The 25,319-nt window shown below is 41.4% G+C and overlaps 1 protein-coding gene across 1 annotated transcript in view; it reads left to right on the top strand.

Annotated features, from left to right (window-relative positions):
* The window catches only part of sema5a (sema domain, seven thrombospondin repeats (type 1 and type 1-like), transmembrane domain (TM) and short cytoplasmic domain, (semaphorin) 5A), a 179,986-nt gene that overhangs the window by 142,070 nt on the left and 12,597 nt on the right, over positions 1-25,319 (top strand). The window contains exons 15-17 of the mRNA XM_080208270.1: positions 1,748-1,895; positions 19,946-20,171; positions 23,281-23,499. Coding sequence (XP_080064396.1) covers positions 1,748-1,895; positions 19,946-20,171; positions 23,281-23,499 — 593 coding nt within the window. The remainder of the gene's footprint in view (positions 1-1,747; positions 1,896-19,945; positions 20,172-23,280; positions 23,500-25,319) is intronic.

Below are 25,319 nucleotides of genomic sequence, written 5' to 3'. Positions count from 1 at the left end.
TTGCCACACAAGTGCCAGACAATATCCAGCAAGAGAGAATATGACCATCTCCAATTGATGTTCCAGAATCACAGAATTGTTACTGTGCAGAAGGAGGCCATTTGACTCATCATGTCACCTCTCTGAATGAACATTATGACTTAATGCCATTCTCCTCCCTTTTCATGATTATCCTGCACATTGTTTCTATTCAAATAATCATGTAATGCCCTCTTGAATACCTCAACGGAACCTGCCTCCACCCCATTTCCAGGCAGTGCATTATAGACCACATGCTATGTGAAAATTTTTTTCTCTCATTGCATTTATCATGGTATTACCATCGCCAAATGCCCCACTATCAACATCGTTGGAGTTACCATTGACCAGTAACTGAACTGGACTAACCATGTAAATATTGGGAATTTTGCAGTGTATAACTAGCTTCATGATTCCCCAAAATCTATCCATCATCTGCAGGATTCAAGATCTGCATCCACTTGCCTAGATGAGTGCAGCCCTAATAATACACAAACACTTGAGACAGTCACGGATAAAGCAGCCAGCTTGATCCTCATCCCATGTGCCATCTTAAAATTCAATTCTTCCATCGCTAATGCACAGTTGCAACAGGATGCACAGCAGAAGTTTGCCAAACCTCCTTCGACAGAACCTTCCAAACCTGCAACTTCCCCACATGAAAGATCAAGGGCAGCTGGCACATAGAAACACCACCACCCGCAAAATCTCCTCCCAAGATATATGCCATTCTGACTTGCTGCTCTAATGCCATTCCTTCACTGTCACTGAGTCAAAAACCTAGAATGCCTTAACAACACTGCTGGTGTACCTGGAAGGCAGCCCACCACCAGTCAAACAGAGTTATGGATGGGTAACAGATGCTGGCCGTGTCCACATCTTATGAATGAATTTTTAAAAAATCTAAACCCTTCATAATTTTAAACACCTTTGCTAAATCTTCGTTCAGCTAACCTTGTTCAACTGTATGATTTAGTGCCATTGGAAAGTCCAGAAAGAGGAGTAAAACAAAAGGGAAAGAAAAGCCTTTGAAAATGATTAACAATTTGGAATGCTTAATCTGTACTGACAGTACATTTCTAGTGGAATCGGGGTCACGTGGTTATTTTGTGTTTGTACAATGATTTGCTAATCTAACATCTCATCACTCAGAAGCATTCATAGTTGAGCACTATAATTATATGTGAGAATGGTGCTGCCAGGTCCGGCAAGATTTCCCTTCAAAGATTTGTTTGATTATCATGCCATCATTGTATTCAATCAGATATCATGTACTAAAGCTGTGTCACGCACAGCAGCCAGGAAAAGCCAAAGTGAAGCCAATTTGTTATTCCAGTGTTCCAGGTGCTGAAATGTAGCATTCAGGGGCTCTATTCCCAATAATAACATATGGATATGGTTCATTCACTAGAAAAGGTTAATCATCAGTAGTTAGGTACTTTTACTGTTGTGGCTGATTCCACGGTAGTGCAATTTCTTTGATGTAATGTTACCTTACTTTCATTATGAGGTTGCATTTAGACCTGTAATGTGCAATTTTCATTTTTGCCAAGCATTTGCACATCTGGCAGTATTTCTGTGAGCTCCATATGTTACCTTGAATTTTAAAAAATGTTTTAGTCTCATTAGATACAATAAAAGAAAAAAATTAACATTGCTAATGCACACACCGTACTCTGTGATGGCTACTATAGAAGGGTGTGTACTAATTATTCTGCTTCTTTTCTAGGTATTGCAATGAGCATCTTCAATGCCCTCCGCACACATTCTGGACTCCTTGGGGCCCATGGGAACGCTGCACTGCACAGTGTGGGGGAGGGGTGCAGGCCCGGAGGCGAACATGTCAGAATGGCAATGACTGTCCAGGTTGCAGGATGGTAAGCATGACATCAAAGGTCACCAAAGGATCTACGTGTGCTTTTTACTAGCATAATTTGATATGGTTGGTTCACAAAGGTTTTTCCAAATGCCTAAGGTGCTTTGACAGGCCTTGAATTGTTTATGACGTGAAAATATGATTTCACTTTTAATAATTTAAGCAAATATTATAGAGTGTATTGGCTGCAACATTAATTTCACCCTCAGGCAAGTCTCCAATAATGTGAAACCTTTCTGATATCACACAATATACGGAAGCTACCAGAGTGTGAAAAATTGAACTGTCAGCTGAATTAATTCCCACCACACACAAAAATTGCATGACAATTAGAAAGATTTACATTTTGATTCAACAGATACAGCTAATGACCTTTTGAAGCCTTTATTTTTGCTGGAGCAGCAGCAGCATAGTGCATGGATGGAAACTCATAAACCTGGTTTCACTCATTTTCTTTCCTCATCTCAAAGCCCAGAAGCACAGTGGTTGAATATTTGATTCAGAAATTGCCATTTGGAAACTTCAGCCCTCTTTAGAGCTGGTGATTCATCATATAAGTTTTATTGATTCTCTGCCAACTACTGGTCAGGCATGTCATTAAGTTATGATCCTTGACCAAATCTCCACATTGATGCTCAGGTCTGGTTAGAGACCATTAATGTTTTCTTTAAAGTAAACAAAATCTGAGATTTAAGGTAAATGAAGAAAGTCATAAGAATCCATGGGTTTTGAACAAACAAAAACAAGCTTTCAAATCCAAGATCATAAAGGTAAAACAGTTTACGATGCCAATCTTGTGCTCTAACATTCAGAATTAAGATGAATTACATGTGAATTAACAGCAAAACTGTGGTGAAATACACCACACTGTGCAATAAATGTCAGAAGCGACCAAATCAGGTTCCCTGGATCTCTCAGCAAGCCATCCAAATGTCAGTAACACTGAGTCCACAAATCTCACTGAAATTCTGTCTCTCTCATGAGGGATCTTAGTATCTTCACCTTAGAAGATCTCACCTTGGAATTCTCTAAATAATGTTGCTTCAACACGGTCGGCTTTGATGATCCCCCCCCCCCAACCGATGGTTTCAGTCTCATCTGAGATTCCATTCCCCTGGATTTCTGAGTATGCACCCAAGCACCAAATTGCCAGTACAGTTTCAGATTTTCAGCTGTGCTGAGCAAATCTCCATTGCTCCAAAGCACTACCTTCGCTCCAACTTCCTACAGCACAGAGTCACAAACTTTCCACTGGATCTTCAATGGATCTTTACTTAAAGTCTGCTCACAGCAACCCTTTCTCTAATCTATTTCTGTCCCCTGCCTCTGTCTCCCACCTGAGACTTTCATTTGGAACCTTTCCCTAACCTTTCCCGTGTTGGAACCACTCCCTGCCTCCTGCCTGGGACACTAGTCTTTCCATAAGAACTGGGAACAGGAATAGACAATTTAGCCCCTCATGTCTGCTCCGCCATTTAATATGATCATGGCTGATCTCACCACACCCTCATCTCCACTTTCCTCCCTGTTCACCATAGCCACAGTTCACTATAGCTCTTCAATGCCTTACTAATTAAAAACCTGTCCATCTCTTCCTTAAATGGTGCTCAGCTCTCCGGCACCTGATCCTGTCTTCTTGCACAGGTGCACTGGGTCCAAAAAATGTAAAAATGCTGATCTGATCGCATGTAGCTCATCCTCTGTCTGGACATGCTAAAACATTATGAAATCTGTTGGGACTTGAGGTTTCTGACCTCTGCTGTCACTGTTAAGGTAAATTTGGGTTTCTAACAAAGCCTAAGTGCCATTGGTGGTGGTGACAGTGGTTGTGACAGCAGTTGGATGGCATGTTAGTGTGTGCAATCATACTTATTTAATTATGGGTCTTGTGTTAGCAGGTAAATTGTTACTGAGAACAGCAGGCACATCCAGTGTAAAAGAAAAAGCCATCTGAGTGTATTTAAACTTATGAATGTTGTGATAAAATCTGTGGGCATTTGTTTAAAAGTGGGATGGGAGTCCTGACTTTATAGCAGTGTCTTAAGGTAAAGGGACCAGTGCTGTTGCCTCTGCCAATCTACGTAAAGTTGATTTTTCATTTCAGACCTGCACAAGATATTGAACCATCAGGAGAGGTCCAGATTCCTAAATCTTTACGCAGCTGTAGATGTACAAACTTATATACGTATCGCAATTGTCAATCGTTTTTATGGGCTATGAAATTCACACCACAATAAAACAAGGAAGAATTTTTTGGATGTAGGAGCCTCCGGTGTTACAGAACTTTCCCCCATACCAATTCTATAATTGGGGCAGCATAGTGGCACAGTGGTTAGCACTGCTGCCTCACAGCACCAGGGACCAGGTTCAATTCTGGCTTGGGTCACTGTCTGTGTGGAGTTTGCACATTCTCCCCCTGTCTGCATGGGTTTCCTCCGGGTACTCCAGTTTTCTCCCACAGTCTGAAAGGCATGCTAGTCAGGTGCTATAGTGTGGCAACTAGGGGAATTTCACAGTAACTTCATTGCAGTGTTAATTTAAGCCTACTTGTGACTAATAAATTAACTTTAACTTTAACATGAACATACTCATCTGCTAGTCTTTCATTTTAGTACGAAGATGAATGGCAAATCAAAAAAGTACAGAAACAAGAGAGTTTTGTCAAAATGACTGACAGACTACCTTCTTCATATTATTATAAACAAACAAAGACCACTTTTGCCTTTGGGCCCTGAGCCTATCTTCCAGGCATGTTAAACTCACCTGAAGTGCATAACATTGACCTTAGGATCAGGTTGTTTAAATGCCTCAATAATTCCCATGGTTCATGTCAAATGCAGGCCATTGCGTCTGGAATTATAGGAGAAAAGTTAGATGCAGGTCAGTAGAGGAACATAAAGGGAAGAGTTGATAATAGTATTGTGAGGTTCAGAATGGCCATGGGAAAGGACTATATTGTGGTTGAAAGATGAGACCCCTTGAGTGTGAGAGTTCCAGTGACTGAAGGTCTTTATTTAACATAAGTTGGGAGATCAATCTTCTGCTGCCCTTCTGAGGACTGCTCACCCATTACATGGGTTTGCAGCACAATTTATATCTGAGTTAACTAAATCAGTTAAAGCATAAACATATTGAGGTGAATTTTCTCATTCTGCCCACCATGGGAATTGTAGCAGGCAAGGGGCGGACCATGGAAAGGCCCATTGACCTCGGGCAGGATTTGCTGGTTTTAGGGCAAGCGTGGCCGGAAAATCCCACTTGTGCTAGTCAGATCAGGTGCAATCTAGACTGAAAATACTTCACTGGAGAGGGATCAATTTCTGTGAGGTAGAAGAGATCTTACCTGGGGAAACTGGAATCAAAGCCGTAGCAGAGCAAAGCATTTAAAGTGGAGAGGGTTCAGGTATAGTCAAGATATATTCCCACGAGGGGAAAGGTTAGGGCAACCAAAACCAGAGCTCCCTTGTTGATGAAGAGATGAAACAGAAAAGGGGTGCATATGACAGGTGTCAGGTTGATACTACATTTGCAAACTGGGCTATATTTTGAATTTTAAGAGGAGAAGTGAAAAGGAAATGAGGGAGTATGAGAAGAGAATGGCAGTTAGCATGAAGCAGAATCCAGAAGCCTGCTACAGATATATAAGTAGCAAAAAGGTTCAGGAGGAGGGATAGAGCTGATTAGGGATCAAAGGATACAGAGGACATGGCTAAGTCTTAGTGAAAGAAGAGGCAGCTAAAATTACTGTTGGGCTAAAATTAATAAAAAGGAGATACCAGAAAGGTTTGCTGTGTTTCAGGTTGATTAGACTAAAAGGATGCATCCGATGATGTTGAGTGAAGTAAGAGTGAAATTTGCAGGAGGTATGGGCTACAATCTTCCAATGCTTGTTAGATATGGAACAGGGGATGGTTCCAGAAGGCTGGTCAATGACGAATGTAACACCCTTGTTCACAAAAAGGTATAAAAATAAACATAGTAACAATAGACCAGTTAGTTTAACCTGAGTGGTTGGAATTTTTTTAATAACAATAATCTGGGCAAAACGAATAAATAGTTGGGCAAGTAATGAAAGTGAACAAGGATTTGTTAAAGATAACTTGTGTTTAACCAACTTTATTAAGTCGAGGGTTGACAAGGTGTGTAGGAGTTCCAAAGGGCTTTGATAAAGTGCCACACAATAGGCTTGCCAGCAAAGCTGAAGACAATGAACAACAGGAACAGTGGCAGCGTTGATACAAAATTGGCTGACTGGCTGGAAGCTGAGAATAGTAGTGGACCTTTGTTTTTTGGACTGAAAGATGGTATACAGTGGGGTTCCCAGGAACTGGTTATTCGACCACTCTTTTTGCTCAAATGTAACAATGACTTACAGCTGGATGTAAAGGCATAATTTCCAAACTTGCAGATGACAAAATCTTGGATGTACTATCAATTCTGAAGAGGGTAGTGATAGACTTCAAGAGAACATAGACAGGCTGATGGTACGGGTGGACACGTGATGGATGAAACTTAATACCGAGAAGTTGTCTTCTTCTTAGAGTGCTTCAGTCTCAAGGATGATTTGCTCCCATACTAAAAATGAGTTCTTGGGTGACTGAGGAGTCCAATCTGTGACCTACAGGCTCTGTCACAGGTGGGGCAGATGGTGGTTGGAGGAGCAGGTAGTGGAGTACTGGAGTTGCCAAGCGCTCCTTTCCATGTTGATGCTTGGCTTCGACTTGCTCTCCGCAATGAAACTCAAGGTGTTCAGCTCTTCACAGATGCTTTTCCTCCAGTTCATGCAATCTTGGGCTAGGGATTCCCAAGTATTGGTGAGGCACTTTCTCAAGAAAGCTTAAGGGTGTCAAGTTGAGAAAGTGATTAAAAAGACATTGAGGACCTCAGGCTTCATAAATAAAGGTATAGAGTACAAAATTGAGGATGTTATGATGAATCCTCATAAAACACTGACTCGAATCACTGTAGTATTGTGTCCAATTTGGGACAGCACACATTAGGTAGAGTATAAAGACTTTAGAGAGAGCGCAGAGAAGATTTACGAGAATGGTTCTATGGATGAGCAACTTCAGTTAAGTAGATGGATTGGAGAAACTTGGGATGTTCTCCTCAGAAAAGGAGAAGGTTGAGAGGAAATTTGATTGGTGTGTTCAAAATTATGGAGTGGGAGTGGCAGGGCAGGGTGGTCTAGACAGAATAGATAGAAACTGTTTTGATTGGCAGAAGGTTGAAAAAACAGACAAAACCTGATATATGGCGATTGGCAAAAGAACCAGAGGCGACATGAAGTAAAAGTATTTAAGTAGCAGATGTTTACAATTCAGAATGCAATGTCTGAAAGTATAGTAGAGGCTGGTTGAATTACGGCTTTCAGAAAGTTATTGAATAAGCAGCTGAACGGAAATGAAATGCTGGACTACGAAGGAAATGTGCACAAAAGAGTGGGACTACCTGATTTGCTCCTGCAGAGGGACGGCAGAGCCTTGACAAGCCATATGGCCTCTCCCTAACCTGTAAACATTTTATGATTCTGTAATTTTAATTACACCTCTAAAGTTTATGTTGTCCTGTGTCAAAGCAGCATGATGGTGCAGTGGTTAGCATTGCTGCCTCACAGCTTTAAGAGCTGGGGTTCAGTTGAGTGACTGTGTGGAGTTTGTATATTTTCCCATGCCTACATGGGTTTCCTCCATGTGCTCCGGTTTCCTCTCACAGGTCAAAGATGTACAGGCTAGGTGGATTACCCACACTAAATTGCCCTTTACTGTCCCAAGTTGTGTAGGTTAGATGGATTGGCCATGGTAAATGTGTGGGGTTATGGGGCTAGGGTGGGGGAGAGGGCCTGGGAAAGATACTCTGTGAGAAAGTTGGTGCAGACTCGATCGACTAAATGACGTCTTCTGCACTGTAGGGATCTATGATAGCGGTGATAAACAAATGCATGTCATCGTAAACAGCAGTCAGGAGCAATCTGAATGATCCCAAGCTAAAGATTCCTATCAGGAAGAAAAAACTTTAGCTCTGTTGCCACTTCCTGTTGGATATTCTAACTGGAGAGGGGTCAGGTATAGGGTCTGAGGCACAGTTCTTCTGTACATCATCAAAATGGCTATCTCATTGGTGAAGAAGCAGGAAGATGATGCACAAGAACCAGGAAGCAACTTGCACTTATTGTTTTAATTGCACCCATTGTAAGCAAATGTGGTCCTCCCGCCCTTTAGGATAACCACCAGAAAACATACACTGATATGAAGGAGGAGGGCACACAACATTACCAGTCTCCATCCCTATTTCTTGTGGTATTTCTCAGAGCCGATTGCAGCAAAATAAGCCCTATATTTATACTCATTGGGGCAGAGCTTACAGATTATATTATTATAATACAATTATGAAATATTATGATACATTCAAATGTGTTAAATGTATTTGTAGGAAATTCTCTTTCCCCAAGCCTATTTATTTTAAATAACAATTCATACAATAGCATTGCTACCAGCAACTTTCACATTGTTATCGCTAAATTGACTGAAAAAGAATGGACTTGCAAGAAAATGGCAAGGTGAGCAATCCATTCCTGCATTGTATTAATTAGCTACCACATGTGTGAACCTTGCTAATAGCTATGGCATCAGTAAAGGTGAAAGGCAAACTTGAAGGACCGTTGTTTCACTGTAAAGTCATCTTTCTACATGTTAGATACTGACTAGCCCCAGCGCTGGAACATTAAAATGCACACGCTTCATCAACTGGCAATCATTCAAGACAAATTTGGAGCAGAACAATTGGCTCCTGTAGTAACCTAAATGAAAAAGTTTTTATAAGCCTCTTTCATCTTCTGAAAATTCCTTCATAAACTCCTATAATAATAAGCAAAATGAAAGCTTCTAGTCTTGTTCTATAATCTGAAAACATTGACTTAAGTGGTGTCACCCATGTGTGATAAAAATTCTATATTCAATTCTTTTTGGAAAGGCAGCTGGGGAACACGTGTCTAAACCTGGTTTTTTGATGATTCAGTGACGCAGAAACTAATGACTGGTCTAGTATTGGAATAGAATTTGGTTTGTGCTGATTCCCTTTTTCAGGCATTGCATGGATACAGTAAATCCTAATTTAGCAGCGGGGAGAGGCTGTGCCAAGTGGGCGGCATGGTGGCACAGTGGTTCACATTGCTGCCTCACAGCATCAGGGACCCAGGTTTAGCTTCCCAGCTTGGGTCATTGTCTGTGCGAAATCTGTATGTTCTCTCCATGTCTGCGTGGATTTCCTCCCACAGTTCAAAAGACATGCTGGTTAGGTGCATTGGCTGTGCTAAATTCTCACTCAGTGTATCCAAACAGGCACCGGACTGTGGTGACAAGGGGATTTTTATAGTAACTTCATTGCAATGTTAATGTAAGCCTACTTATGATACTAATAAATAAACAAACTTTAAACTCAAAAAAACTAAGTTTGCACAGACATTGGTCCAATTGCTAAATTCATAAGGTACATCTTTTAGATGTCCCAATGGGATGCCAAAAATAGGTGTTAGATGCTTTGAATATGCTAATGGGGGTCTAACACACATTGAGAACCACTTTTTAAAATTTGTAGCATGAATGAGGGCCTCAGGATTCTTTGGCAGACCCTGTAGCCAACAATAAAACAGCCCAAGTGTGATGACAGCAGATGGACTCCAAGCTGGTGTGGAATCTGTCAGGTTAATGCTCTGGATGGATGCAGCAACACCAATTCCAGATGGTGGAATTGGTGCCCCCAATCCCGTCCTGACTTGGCAGCTTGTCTAGAAGTATTGTCAGGCTGCCCCCAGAAACCTAACTAAATATGCTGTCATGTGGTTCAGTGAAATCCATACTTGTAGGAATCAGATGCTGTCCTGAGCCATGAGTGAGCATTGTCCAGTCAAAATCAAATGACAGTCGATCTCCAATTTGATTCTGGACATGCCAATGAGGAGGTAAAGAAGACTGCTAGAATCATCTGTCTTTTGCCTTTGGCCTCTTTGATGGAATTGAAATATGTTGCTCAAAAATTATAGTCATTTCCAACATGGATGCCTCCCTCTAATATGGCAGTGACTCCCACTCTGTGATTTGGGATACAGTTATAACAGGGACAGTGGAAGTACCACCCGTTGTGTTAATGAGATCTTCGCTGTCATTGCCTTCCCCATAGTGATTTCAAGCTCTTACGAGCATTAATTTATATAATTATACAGTGCAGAAGAGGCCTTCCGGCCCATCAAGTCCGCACCAACACATGAAACACCTAACCTCCCATCTAATCCCATTTACCAGCACTTGGCCCATAGCACTGAATGTTATGATGTGCCGAGTGCTCATCCAGGTACTTTTTAAAGGACATGAGGCAACTTGCCTCTACTACCCTCCCAGGCAGCGCGTTCCAGACTGTCACCACTCTCAGGGTAAAAAGGGTTTATCCTCACACCCACCCCCCCAGACCTCTGCCCCTCACCTTGAAATTTTGTTCCCTCATGACAAATCCTTCAAATGAGGGGGAACAGCTGCTCCTTAGCCACTCTGTCCATGTCTCTCATAATCCTGTTCACCTCGATCAGGTTGCTGCTCAGTCTTTTCTGCTCCAGTGAAAACAACCAAAGCCTATACAACCTGTCTTCATAACTTAAATGTTCTATCCCAGGCAGCATTCTGGTTAATCTCCTCTGTATCCCCTCCAATGCAGTCACCTCCTTCCTATAATGTGGTGCTCAGAACTGCGCACACACCAACCTGACTTCCGCCCCTCATTCGAGGAGAGATTCCATCTTAACGAACTGCCAGTCAGTCTGGTTGGCTGGCAGCTCTTTAACCCATGCAGGGCCAGAAGCATGGGACTGCAAACAGTCCCCAGAGCTTACGTCCCAGGATTCTAGGAATAGGTAAGCTTTGGCAATCGTGGGGCAGGGAGGTTAGAGGAGGCCTAGGGACTCACTGGAGAGGATGGAGGGGTCACTAGAAAGGAGGAGATCTTGTGGTTACCAGATCTTGCAAAAAAAAATAAAGAGAATGACAACAAAGTTAATTCATTTCCCACTTAGTTCCAAATTCCTGATACCCATACTCACTCTAGCTGTGCTTCAGTCTGAAGGAGCATTCTCTCCCACAGCTTATGTGCAAAGCTCACTGGTCTTGGTGGGGCGAGGGGAGGGGTGGTGTTGTTAATTGGGGGCTGCTAATGGAGGTACCCCCATCCATCCACCAACTTCCCATCTGAAGCCTGAACCCGATTAATCTCCAGGCTCCCCTCAGACCCCGGAAATCTGCCATGAAAACTGAGTCTGGGTGGGATAAATGGTCACTTAAGGACCACGGCTGGGGCATGGGCTGGGTGGGTGAGAATCCAGTGAGGAGCCCATCTGTGGAATTTTACACACATCTCCCCACCTACAAACCCATCAACATGTGAATATAAAATTCTGCCCGTGAAATTCTTATCAATCAGTCAATTCATATGTTTAAAGGGTAAGCTTGTCAAATACAACTGGATGCAAGGGGAGGAAAAAAACCCTCCCTTTTCAAGCTGAATGCACACTATCCATTTTTCAATTTTCAATACAATTCCAAATAGTACTGTTAAAATCTTGATTTGATAAATCTGTCAAAGTGTTGCAGGTGGAGATTTTTGCGCTTGTAGCAATGTCTATGATTGATGTACCAATCAGTTCTGCTTTAAACAATCACCTATTCATGGTGATTGCACTAGAGTCATGCGGAATGTATGGAGAATGATTGATAAGTGAAGTGTTTGCAGCATGCGGGATGAGATTTAATGTACAGGAAGATATATATTAATTCTTAATAGTCAAAGTGTACCGCTATCATCAGTTTGAACAAAGTTATTCAAGTATTTTCCATTATAAATTTTTTTGAGATATACTGTTCTTTATAAATGTTCTCCATTCACATCTCAATCCAAATAAATTTTACAGTTTTATTGTTCTCCCCAGCATTTGCATTTTCCCCCTTTTCAAGGGAATTGACTTATGCGAGGGCTTCATAGACAGCAGCTAAATTGTGTTAGTTATGGGTGAGGTTAGGGGCTAAATTTTAACTCCACAAAACTTGGTTTGGGGGTCATGTCAGGTTCAATCTGAAGCACATACCCAATACTCCTTAAATGGCGGCTGAGTGAGAGAGGAGTGATCAGTTACAGGAAATGAGTTGGATATTTAGATATTAAAATGAAGCTTCATGCTTTCATTTCGCATTGTAACTCCAGATGCCAATCAGCTAGAGGCAGTCGTGCATGTGCACTTGGCTCACAGTGCATTCTCTGGCATATGCACAACTGATTCATTGGCATGTGTCCATCAGTCGGTGACAGCTCTTGTTTGTAATCACTCGGCTTCTCTGTATGGCATATCTTTTCTGCCAGGTCATGCCCTCACCAGCTTTGTACTATACCTTCACCAGCCCTGCCCAGTATCCCTGCTAGTTTTGCCCCCTGCCCTTGTCTGCCCTGTCCTGAGTTCTCTGCCAAGCCTTCATTTGTTTCCCACTGATTCCTCATCACACTGTCCTCCTGTCCCTGGCCATTACAAGGCACAGTCTGTCTATCAGTGGTGATAATCAGTTATTTCAAGGTGCACAAATAACACTGCAGCTTGGGAATGTGGAACTGAGACACGGCAGATCAGCCATGATCTTATTGAATGGTGGGGCAGGCTCGAAGGGCTGGATGGCCTACTCCTGCTCCTATTTCTTATGTTCTTATGTTCTTATAATTGTTTTAAAAAAATGAATTCATAAATGATTGATGAAAAGAATCAAAAGACAAAATTTCACTTTTTAAGGCTTTTACTGTAGAAAAAAGCAACATCAATAAAGATTAAATATTAATTAACAGTCAACTAATAAATCAAACCAAAGAAAATGTACTTTTGAATTCACTAATTAAAACAATCAGAATATGTCTTATAAAACCTCTTACTGTGTGCCATAATTTTGGCAGATTTCTGGTATTAAAAGAACAGTCCAAAAGTCACTTCCAGCTCTCCCCACCGTGCCATGTAAAAACTTTCAGTATTCTTCGACAATTGTTCCATCCTCCAGAGTTTCACTGGATATTATCACCAGCAGGCCCATGTTGGCACCACCCTGTCCATTAAATCTTCAGAGCCCTATCTGTTCCATTCTTTTCCCTTGAACAGAAATCAAATTCTGAGAAGCATCCTGCTTGATTGTGACACAAAACATGTTAGCACGATAGTAGTTTATTTGGTCCCATGTCTCAGCCTCAGCTGTCCTCTTTGTCAGATAATGTGAAAGGTGTTAAAATGGCTACTCCACCTCAGTGGGTTTCTATTTGAGTTTCTCTCCCCATATCAACATGATCACATAGGCATTAACTGAAGCAGTTATCAAGAATGATAATTTTACTTTCTGGAACTCTATTTATTTTGGTACATAATTGTCCTGCAAGGTTCAACAATCATAGCAATCTCATTACATACCTGGCAACCTGCTATTTTTCACATCAAAGTCAGCTCTTGCAAAATTCTAATGAAGGAAATTATATAGTGGAAGCAAATGTGAACATATTTACAGTCTGGGAAATAATTTTAGAGTAAAGTGCAAGTTTGTGAACAGAATTTGCTGACTGCCATTTGAGTTGTCCCTACTGGGACTAACGTAACACTCTAACTAACCAGAGAGAATGCTGTTAATCTGCTTCAGGTTGTTTACAGATTTGCTGTATCTTAATAATCAGATGGCACAGGCATTGCAAAAGATGTGTCAGAAATTCGCCCTCTATAGTTACAGCATTATCAAACTCAACCTTCATTTTAACAGTCATTCTATTTTTAGCAACAAGCAGCCAGGTTTTTCGTGAACTTCAGCAGCTTAGAGGAGGCGAGCGAGGCTGAATCCATGAGCAAATTGCCTTTACTGGACTGCTTGTGGACCAGAAGGAACGGGGATGTTTCCTTCAGCCCGACAAACTATCCAGCACCCTTCTTCCCATCCTGCCATCTGGCTGCTCCTCACCCCACTCATCATTGTACCACCTGCCCCAGAACACCAATTGCTCCCCTGAACACTATCAGACTCTGACCAATAAGTCCTCCGCTCCTGGACACACATTTGACTACCCCTCCCCCCACAATTGGGACTGCCTAGAATGTTGACAAAATGGTTAATTTTTCATAAGAACATAAGAAATAGGAGCAGGAGTAGGCCATCTAGCCCTTCGAGCCTGCCCCGCCATTCAATAAGATCATGGCTGATCCGAAGTGGATCACTTCCACTTTCCCACTCTCTCCCCAAATCCTTTAATTCCCTTGTCTGTCAAAGACCTATCTACCCGTGACTTAAATATATTTAGCGAGGTAGCCTCCACCACTTCAACGGGCAGAGAATTCCAGAGATTCACCACTCTTTGAAGAAGTTCCTCCTCAACTCCGGTCTAAACTACCCCCCCCTTATCTTGAGGCTGTGCCCTCTAGTCCTGCTGTCCTTCCTGAGCGGGAAGAATCTCTCTACCTCTACCCTATCCATCCCTTTCATCATCTTATACGTCTCAATAAGATCCCCCCTCATCCTTCTAAACTCCAACGAGTACAGACCCAGTCTATTTAGTCTCTCTTCATAGTCCAACCCCCAATCATCATTCACTTCCAAGACTGATGGAGCTGGATTTTCTCCCATTCATCAGAAACTAGGTGGGACAAGGCAGGTTACCATTGGCAATCTCAATATTTGGCTATGGTAAGCTATATTTTATGTGCAGGCTGAGGAAAAAAATAATTTAGTTACAGTATTTAAAAGGCCAATTCTGCTTAAATTATCTCCTCAGTCGGAGAAGGGAGATGGAGAGAGCATATAAATGGCAGAGAGAGGAATAGCAATAAGGATTTCTGCTATGACAAGAGTTCCCATACTTTTGGACACTTTGGTAGATATAATTCTGGGAGAAATGAGGGCATCCTACATAGGAGACCTCAGAAAAGGCTGGCATAGATAGTGGCAACAATGGTTGTCAGTGACCCAACCTATGGCAACAAAGCTCCAGAACTATTTTGGTAATCTTGTGAGGTTATTGTGATTAATGAAGTCCCATGTGTCAATGATCATCCTAAAAAAAATTCTGGAACCTTGGTTTACTTCCATATGTATCTGCCCTCACAGTGTTATTCAATAAATGGATGATTATTGTCAAGGCATCTTGCAAACAATGCTCTTCTCCCACGGTTCTGCTGCACCTTATCCAGGTAGCTGAGACCAATGGTGTTAGTGTCAGTCTGAAAATAAATGGAATTGCTGCATAGCCTGCATCTCAAAACCATTCTCATCCTGAAATGACTCCAGATATCAGATTAAAGGGGAAAAGTGTTTTATTAATTCAAGCATCAGCTGAACATGAGGAGAATGCAAACAGTGTGAGAGATAGGGTTGATACATCAGGCACTCATGAGCAGGTGGTGGGATGGGTGAGGGTATGTGTACGACCCAAACCTGTCTCTCTTGTAAGAAATTATTGCTCTCAGTTGAGGTACCCAAACATCTCATGGGCCTGGTTTTCATTAGATAATTGAGAGGGAGCATTAATGTCCATGTAAGTAATGAAGACTCCTATGTAAAAGAGTTAGTGATGCATTGGATCAGTCTTCAACATAATGTAAGATTTTTTTTTAACCTCTAACCTAGTTCTATGTTTTCCAATCCATTCAATTCAAAAGCCTTGGATGAATTCCAATCCCTGCACAGTCCTAAAAATTTTAACTAGATCATCACAAAGTCATTTTACTGTCAGATGCATTGAAGGATAATTTTGATGGACTATTTTTATAGCAGCCTCTCAATGGGACACCTTGTCACTCTATTTGCCATCAGTTACTGCTGCGATACCACACAGATTGACAAGGAAGAACTAGGTTGAAGGGAGAGTATAGATTTTTCTTCCCTGTCCACCATTGCACTCGGTATTGAAGGTTGATGTAGTCAAGCTGTAGTATTCCTAGTGAACCGAACCTGGAACCCTAACCATTATCAGCTTACAACTGACAGCTTTCTTGTTGAGCAAGAGCGTCTGCAGGTGGATAGCAAGATAGATACTGAACATCACAACATCTAGAAAACATGCAGGCTTCATTATACCTATAAACAAATACAAGAGGTTTGGTCTCTGCAACCAAGGCAAACATCATTATGGAGAGAAAGTGTGGATCTGCAGGACCCAGATTTTCACCCATGATGGAGAGCCCCAAAGCACGTCTCATTTTTATGGGACAGGAATGGGAGCAGTTTGCATTTCACATAGACATGTTCCGTGGAGGTAGCTGGCCATTTAAATCATCAGATGATTCCCCTGGCATCGGACTTTAGTCATTCAAAAGTGTGAAGCCAAGAGTGTGCAGAATGGATCTGAACTTTGTGGATTCATTTGGATAGCTGGGATATCCCTTTGGGGAAGGAAGGTAGCCTTTTGGATCTGCTCCTGGGACATCTTTAGGTGAGGTCAAGTGCACCTTGAAGGAGGGTCAGGCACCCCTGCAAGTGTTATAGATGGTAATAAATTTGCATACAAACTGCATGAACTCATTTTCTGTCAAGCTCATTGAGCTGTCAACAGATCTGTCAAAAGTTTCAGGAGGACCTTTTTAAAATGTCAGGAGGAATGTCAAAATACCTGTCAAAGTTGAGACATTTAAAGTTTTTGCCCTTGAATCTCTGAAAAGAAATGACCAGATTATTAAAGATAAAGGATTGTTTTCTGTTTCACTCTTGTCTGTTGGCAAACACCTAAGGGCTTCTATTACTGAATTAGTGATTCATCACTGATTTCATAACCAGTTATTATCACAGTTGGATGCCTGCCATTTCACAATTTGATTGACAGCTGCAAGTGTATTTAGACTCTTCAAGACTGGACTATGAATTCCAGTGCTTATTGTTAATAAGGGATTGTGCACTTGAATGAAATGTTTGTTATTGTAAGACTTTGTGCAGTTGAAGGAATGGAAATGTATTAAATGGATTTATATGAATGATTTTTTTTTGCAGTAGATGCTTAAAACTTTATTATATGGAATTTTATTTTATCTAACATCTGCAAGGGCCCTGAGGCCTCTTCATCATGGATCCCAGACTAGTTGGCATAGTAGATGAAAGAGCAAAGGATGTGTAGAGGGGCATGCATTGGTATGAGTTGGCATGAAGTTAAAGGACCGTGGATGCAGGGGCATAGGTTGGCATGGTGGATTTGAGGAGTTATGGGGATTGACACAGCATCAAGTGGGTGAGGTTGGCATGAATTGTGCATAGGGAGTGTGAGGGCTGGAGGGATGTTTTATGTTTTGTTTTTAAAAAGTTTTTGGGGGGTTGCAGTGCCAGAGCTGCAAAGCTGGCCTTCTGTCCTGCCCATGTCCATATCTGGTATCCCCTGCATAACTTGAGGGGTAATCTACCCCGACTTCTAATCTAGCCCAATCCCCTGCCCAAAACCAAAAATCAGAAGTGTGGGCAGCCATTTTTAAAGGTTGAGCTCAGGAAGCACGGGGTTCTGATGACTCTGTGAACTGACTAGTCGATGAAACTCCAGACCCAGGGATAGTTCAAACAACAGCTGGTGCTGGAAATAGACAACCGATTAAGTCAGGATCTATAAAAGTAGGAAAAAAGGTTGTTGTTACCCTGTAATTCTTTATCCGATGAAGACCCTTTACTCAAAGCATTAATCCACATTCTCTTTGTGACTACTGAATAATCTACTGTTAGTAAATACATTTTAGGGGAAATTTTCCACTTTGTGCTTCTGGAATGAGGTTCGCACATCCCTAGCCATGAGTTCGTGAATACTAAGAACACTTCTCAACATTTGCTTTGTTTTCTTTTTACTTGTATGGTGTGATTTAGGATCGGGTTAGCTTCCATACAGAAGGAAATGGGACATTCTGCCTCAGAATTAAGCTTATTCCTGGGCAAATTCATGCAAGGTATGGAATTTTATCCCGTTAGGTTCTTCTGCTGAAAGGAAATGATTAGTGGTTGCTTTCAATGGCAGAGCCCAGTGAGTGGCGTTATTTGCTCACCAAGCCTTACATTTATTGGAGTAGATATTCCAATTTAATACTCCTGCGGTGGAACATCATGTGAGGGGAGTATGTTGGATTTTGGAAGGCGATGATCGGGTTCCCAATTCAGAGCCCATGTTATTTACAGTGCATCCCATGATGTCAAGAACTCTATTATTGAATGCCTATCTGTCTCTTGGTTTATTTTTGCTCAAGGGAATGTCATTTCTTCATTGGAACAGAAATCCCATTGTGTGGATGTTCAGAGTCTCTTTTCTGTTGAACTAAGGTATTTAGGAAATATAATCACTACTCGTGGCCTATAAGAACAAAAACTATGTCAATACAAAGAGCTACAAAAATTAGTGAAACAAATCCTTTACGGGGTAAAAGAACCCTCTGTTGCCAAAGTGAAATCTCATTTAACAGGAACTTGAGATAATTTTGAAGCACAGGGATATAATGTCGGGCAAAGAACCGGGAGGGCCACATGATGAGGTGATGGCAGCACAGTGGGCTGGGAGACTCGAGCTGAGGCCATTTAGCAGGCTCTCCGTTGAGCACCATAGCCTCTGCAAGTCTAAATCCAGCACTGTCAGCACTGCAGTACAGCAAATCCCCCATCGCTGGCCTTGCCGGCCCCCAACATCCCAGAGGGGGTCAGGGCCTAATGGGGCAGAGCCTCAGGGGTGAGATCAATGGGGTCCTTCTGCCACTCTGCATTTGGCAGTGACAGAGGGAAGGAGGGCAGCATTCATGGCTGGCCATCAGGATGGTGCGGGGGTTGGGGGGGGTTCCAGGCTGCTGGAGGAGTGGGGAGGGGGGGGGAGATCGGGGGCCTGTTGTGGAAAGATTGAGGCAGGCTGAGGGTGGGGGCACTGGGGGTCGAGGCTGGCCTGTACACGTCTGGAAGGCCAGCGATTGGGGATAGGAGGAGTTGGCAAGGTCAGCGATGGGGGTTTGCTGTGCTGGCCAGCGATTGGGAGGCCAGCAGTGTGAGGCTACTGTACATGCGCCAATCTCTATGCTGCTGGCCTCTCCAGCAGGAATAGGCCCCACCCACAGATTTTTCATGGGATTCATGCTAGAGTTTAGAGTGTGGGAGATGCATTTTGAAACTCCTGCTGAAAAACCAACGGATTATCCTCCAGTTTTGACGCAAATTCGACACGTAGAATTTTTTTGGGAGAATCCCAGGATAGGAATGCTCAAAATGCTTCAAGCAGAGAGCTTTGGATTGCTAGTTACATGATGGAAAGATTAACAATCTCTACACTTTTAATGCCTTTTCTTTATATTTGAACAATATTTAATTGTGAAAATTTATCTTCCGAGTCTTTGCAGTTGGAATTTCTGATTTACTCACATCACTTAGACACGTTGGAGAGTGTTCATTGTCGTGTGTTAAATTTTCAGAAAAGTAGGAAGACAGGAATGTACTGTGTCATATATAATAATTGTAATTTTCTTGAGGCTAACAATTATGACTTGTTCTTCAATAATTGTTGATTTTAGATTCTAATTTGTAATTGTTTTGAGATGGGTAAACTCAGCCTCGGGAACAGTTGTTGGGGCATGCAGACAGGGATGCATGTCAGGAGCTGTAAAACTGCGTAATGTGATTAGGATGATCTGGTTTTTTTCCAGCATATCTCATTTGCTTTAAGTTGGAGTAGTCAGCATAACATACATGTTTTTCTTGTTACAATTGCAACAAATTCCACCTTCTTGCATTGCTCCTTGGAGACTCAACCAAAGGTAGTCAATGGCTTGCGTGTCATTTTTTAATTACTAAAATTAGAGAACTTTTGCAGTGTTTATGTTTTCTTCTCTCTTTCTAAGATGAACGTATACTTGTAGCAACTTTCAAAGCATGATTGGCAGCACACACAAACACAAAACCAAAGTAAAATGAATGTTGATGGCATAACCACTGTTGGTGGTAGAAGACTTACTGTTTTTATTGTGATGATGTTTTATTTTTTCTCATCTAGTTTTTTTTAATGAACTTACAGGAATACCAAACTTGTAATACCAACCTGTGCCCTGAACTAAAGAAGACCACTCCTTGGACACCTTGGACGCCTGTTAATATCTCAGATAATGGAGGTCACTATGAGCAGAGATTTAGGTACACATGTAAGGCACGCCTGCCTGACCCAAATTTCCTGGATGTCGGACGCCAAAGGATAGAGATGCGTTACTGTTCTAGTGATGGATCAACTGGCTGCTCTGCAGGTGGTGAGTGGACACATAAAATCCTGGACTTTGGAATTATTTCATTTCTCCAAATGATAAAATAACTGGAACTACTAGGAATGTTACACAGGCAAGTGTATCTGCTATCATTCAAAATTATCTCCTAAATATTTGTGCTCTTTTCCCCATGACTCTAACTAATCAAAATAGATGCTTAAAGCAGGCAGATATTGGGTTTCCCATGCACGAGAGACAAGAGTACCAATGCAGCTCATTTGATGTACTGAGAAATTGTAAATGAATGATTTTGGAATTTATCATTTCTTTGTGCTTCACCTAATTGGCTGTTCTTTATATTTCAATGCAGACATCAAACTGCTTGAGCACAGGAAACATCTCCGTTATCCTCAATCTTGCTTTCATTTGACTAATGCCAATATATATGCTTTACAGCAGGAGCAACTGGATAGGGCGCAGGGTGACAGAGTGGTTAGCACTGCTGCCTCATGATGCCAGGGATCTGGGTTCAATTCCGGCCTTGGCTCACTGTCTGTTTGGAGTTTGCATGTTCTCCCCGTGTCTGCATGGGTTTCCTCTGAATGCTCTGGTTTCCTCCCACACACCAAAGATGTGCTGGTTAGGTTGATTGGCCATAGTAAATTGCCCCTTAGTGTCAGGGGGATTGGCAGGATAAGTAAGTGTGGTTACGGGGATAAGGCCTGTGTGAGATTATTGCAGAACTGATGGGCCAAATGGCTTCCTTCTGCTCTGTAGGGATTCTATTCTCTGATAACAAATAAAAGCAAAAGCCTTTTTTGTTTTTTCGTCCCTGTAAGCCAGACTACATAGAGGCAATGACAACAAATATAAGGTCCTACCATCGTCTTGGCACAGACTAGTGTTTGAACCTGGAAGCAGATAGACTAGTGGCATCTGCAATGTGTTAGATATCATGCAGGAGAGTAAGTAGGCTTTGTACAACATGAGTTACACAAACCTGTATCCCACTGATTGATATTGTATGTGTGAGTTAACAAAAATCATTGTTCTACCAAAATAAATGCTAAATATAAGTGCTGCCTGGAGGAACTATTTTATTTAGATGATGGTAGCTATATGGAAATGATTATCAGCATGGAAGATGGAATAAAAAGCTAAAATAGATTCTAGAAACAATTGCACAGGTTCTGGTGGTGCTATTGCAACTGAAGTGTTGCTGATTGCCCTGCAATTCTTGGGATAGCATGTTGTTTCTCAAAAGGGGTAGACACAGCAACTGCATTTTGTATGTGCATTCTGTGTTACCAACCTATAGCTGGGGCTCCCTTCCTTTTAAGGGACAGGGTCCTATCTCTATGAGCTGCTTGTCAATCTGATAACCATAGAACCATAGAAAATTACACTCAGAAACAGGCCTTTTGGCCCTTCTTGTCTGTGCTGAACCATTCTTTGCCTAGTCCCACTGACCTGCACTTGGACCATATCCCTCCATACCCCTCTCATCCATGAACCCATCCAAGATTTTCTTAAATGTTAAAAGTGACCCCGCATTTACCACTTTATCCGGCAGCTCATTCCACATTCCCACCACGCTCTGCATGAAGAAGCCCCCGCTAATATTCCCTTTAAACTTTTCCCCTTTCACCCTTAACCCATGCCCTCTGGTTTTTTTCTCCCCTAGCCTCAGAACCAGCGGCTCTTCAATCCCAACAGTGCCAACAGTTGGGACTGCAACCGTATAGTCACAGCACCAATGGAGGAGACCCTAGAGTTTAGATAAGCCAGCCCTGGCAAGGCGGCAAAAGGTTGATCGTGGAGGGTTTGCAGGGCTCTTTTTGAGGGAATGCCCTTGCCACCTGGGGCCTCCTTCGTGAGCCACAGGATGCCCGATCAAGCCCCAACCCACCCCCCCCAACCCCTTCACACGATGCGGGGGGGGGGGGTGTCATCACATGTGGCAAATTACCTGCTGCTGATATTTTATTACTGATGGCAGCATGGCAACAGGCACTGCACCCCTACCACCCTAGACAATAATATGAGATATTGCAGAATTTTTGCCTGCCACTTATTGGCACCTCATAACATCAGTCTATACATAGATTGACAATCAGTATAGATTCCTTTTGGAGATTTATTAATGATTTCAGAAAACTTTCATCTTTATTGTGATATATTTCATAGCCCCTAACAATCAAAATTTTGCTCGCTCCTTCACTCCTAACATGCTATGTGCAGCGGCCAAATTGTGTACCTGGCAATGTGAGCAATTATATAATGGTCTATCCTCGCAGAGTTGTATATTATTGATTCTCAGTGAAGTTTGTATCAGCACTTTAATGTTTAGAAATGGGTTACGCTTGTACTAAAGATTTCACCAATTCCCTTCATTTTAAAGGTTATCTGAAAGTTCCAATTAAAATAGAATTTTCTTTAAGAAATTCCTACCCAAACACTGCATGTAAATCCCAGGCGGTGATGTTATACAAAACTTATATAAAACTCGACTGGTGATGTTTTCCTTTGGCTTAACTTCCATTGTTGATTCACTCATGTTAAAATTGGTTAAAGTTTAGAAGACATTATTGAGTATACATATAGTAAAAAGATACTTTCTTCTTTGTTAATAGCAGAACCTAACCTGTGCTAGTGATGAAGTGTTAACTGTTGAAACCATTTGTATCTTTAAGGGTGGAAATTTGAAGCTTCTTTAAAGTAACGATGTATAGTGACTCTTTTAAACTGAAAACTGCAGCCCCACTGAACACTTGTAATAATATTAACTTGGTACCAGTGTTTGATACTTTATTTTGGCTGAAGGAAGGTATCCAGAAAAACGCTGATTTCCTTGAACCCATTTTAGTTACCGATCCATCTTAAATGAGAAATGATTTTCCTTAAACAGTATTCAGTCCAATTTGACCTGTGGTCAAAACATTCCACATATTGGGAAATATATACCAGGCTGTAATTGGAAACTTATTATTTTGGGACATTATACCTATGAATAGAAAAAGGTTTTTGTACCACTGGCTTAACAAAATATTAGCTCCACCATCATATTTCTTTCCCATATAGGTAAGCAGTTTTTCCCTTCTTTTCTGGATTTAGGGCTTCAGTTCCTTAACAATACTGTTTTGTTTCCCCACAGGGTTTTCTGGAAGTATCTTACGTTATGGGCGATTTTCTGCCTACACAGTCAATGGTGCATGGTCTGCCTGGCTACCATGGACACAGTGTAGCCGAGACTGCAATCGGGGAATCCGAAGTCGTAGACGGATGTGCAATAATCCTGAGCCAAGGAATGGAGGCTTGCCCTGTCTAGGACACTCGCTGGAATATCAGGAGTGCAATATCATGCCCTGTCCAGGTACAGAAAACAGGATTTTGAACTGCGTAGCAATCAGACAAAGTAAAATTGCTGTTTGTGAATAAACTGAACTTTTCAACACCCTTCTTCCTTGTCCATTGTAAATGGAGGGTGAGGAAAGGAGCATTCTTATCTTAGCACCACCAGATGTTAATATGAATTTCTGTTGATCTTTCATTCTATTTCCACCCTAAGACAGTACTTGAGACAATGTGACAAGCACAGTGCATGTCTCCTATATAGCCTCCTCTATCCACTTTAGAAGGATGAGGGGCTAAATTAGTTCTTTGGCCCTAATCCAACTCACAGTCAACTGGAAAACTCATGTTCATGTTACACAGAATAGATTTATTATCACATGGAACACCATATTGCAGATTGTTCAAATGGTTAATAAATCAAAATGGCTTATGATTGTGGGGCCATTGAGGTTCCCTTTATGGAAGATGGTGAAGTTTTTAAAGCTTGTCTTTAGTTGCAGTTAATGCTTGAGTGAATAAAATATACTAGATGCCATTATTTAAATTATGCCATTATTTAAATTCTATTTGTTGCAAAGGCTGTACTTTGATGGCCCAGTCTCCTTACATTAACAAGTAAAAAAACCCCTCCATATTTACATTTTATTAAGCAAAGATGCATGCATCATGTGAGAAGGAAAATAATTTATTGATCAATAGTGGATTGACAATTGAGATACATGTTACTTTTCTCTTATCTTAACTAACGTAAGTCTTGTCTCTAATCCAAGAAGTGTTCCTAATCAATGAAGCCATTTTGTAAGTGAAACTTATCATTACAGTACTTTCTCACAGTTTTCAAAGACTCATTGAATTAGCATGAAACAAAGGGTAACAGGGTGAAACTTAAAGGGTGCTTTGTGCTCTGTTGAAAGATAAAAGCAATTTCCAAACTTTTTTTGTAAAACACTGTATTAGAATGGAATATACAATTTATTTTAATCTGGGGGGTCAAACTTGAATCCAGGATCTGTGTTGCTGAATTTTATCTAAGGCAGTCTGAGAATTTGGGGATTGTACATAGTTAGCATGATCTATTTCATCAGCCCAAGCTATATTAAGATTTGAGTAAACTGTATCCCAGATGTCACTTAATCCTCAGTTTTTGTTTACATTACTGCTTTATTTATTCTGTTGATTCAGACTGTATTCTGCATCTGCTCAGCAATCTGTGCACTTAGAAATCAGCTCCACGGGAATAATTGAAAATTTATCAGTAACTTAAGAGGGAAAAAAACAAGATAATTGATTTTGCAGCCCCCAAGTACTGAAGCTTCGGTGTTGGCAATAAATGCAAACTTTTCAGAATGAGTTTCTTTAGTCTGTAGCCTAACTTGCAGCAAAGCACTGGTAGAAAAAGGACTTTGTGTAGTTTATCTAATTTACACTACCGTGTTTAATGCCAAATTTAGTGTTCTAAATGGAACGTAATTTATATATGGGAAAGTTCTATAGGCCAGCTAACAAGAATTAGTAATTTTTCCAAATTTGCTAAGATAAAAACAAGACATCTTCCCCCTATTCTGGAAAAGATTCCTTTGTTGCTTCTTTCTGGAGTATTTTTGCTGCTTGGAAATTTTTGTTGCTCTATTGCAACCTTTGTCCATCCCACTGAATGTCTCCTCGTATTAAAGGAGCGCATTATGCTTTGTTTAGATTAAGAGGTTGTTTCTGCACTATGTTAAGACTGCTGGCATTTTGTGCTTTGCACTATTTACATTATGGAATGGATTTCACAACACTGACTTGCAGTATTTTGGATGTTGTGGTTGTGAATTTAAAGTAACTTAGACTAGTGCA

This window comes from Carcharhinus amblyrhynchos, chromosome 2 (genome assembly GCF_965287045.1).
Source record: "Carcharhinus amblyrhynchos chromosome 2, sCarAmb.v2.hapA, whole genome shotgun sequence".
In the NCBI taxonomy this organism is placed as follows: domain Eukaryota; kingdom Metazoa; phylum Chordata; class Chondrichthyes; order Carcharhiniformes; family Carcharhinidae; genus Carcharhinus; species Carcharhinus amblyrhynchos.
The sequence above is the reverse complement of the archived record's forward strand: the minus strand, read 5'-3'. Positions and strand labels throughout refer to the sequence as shown.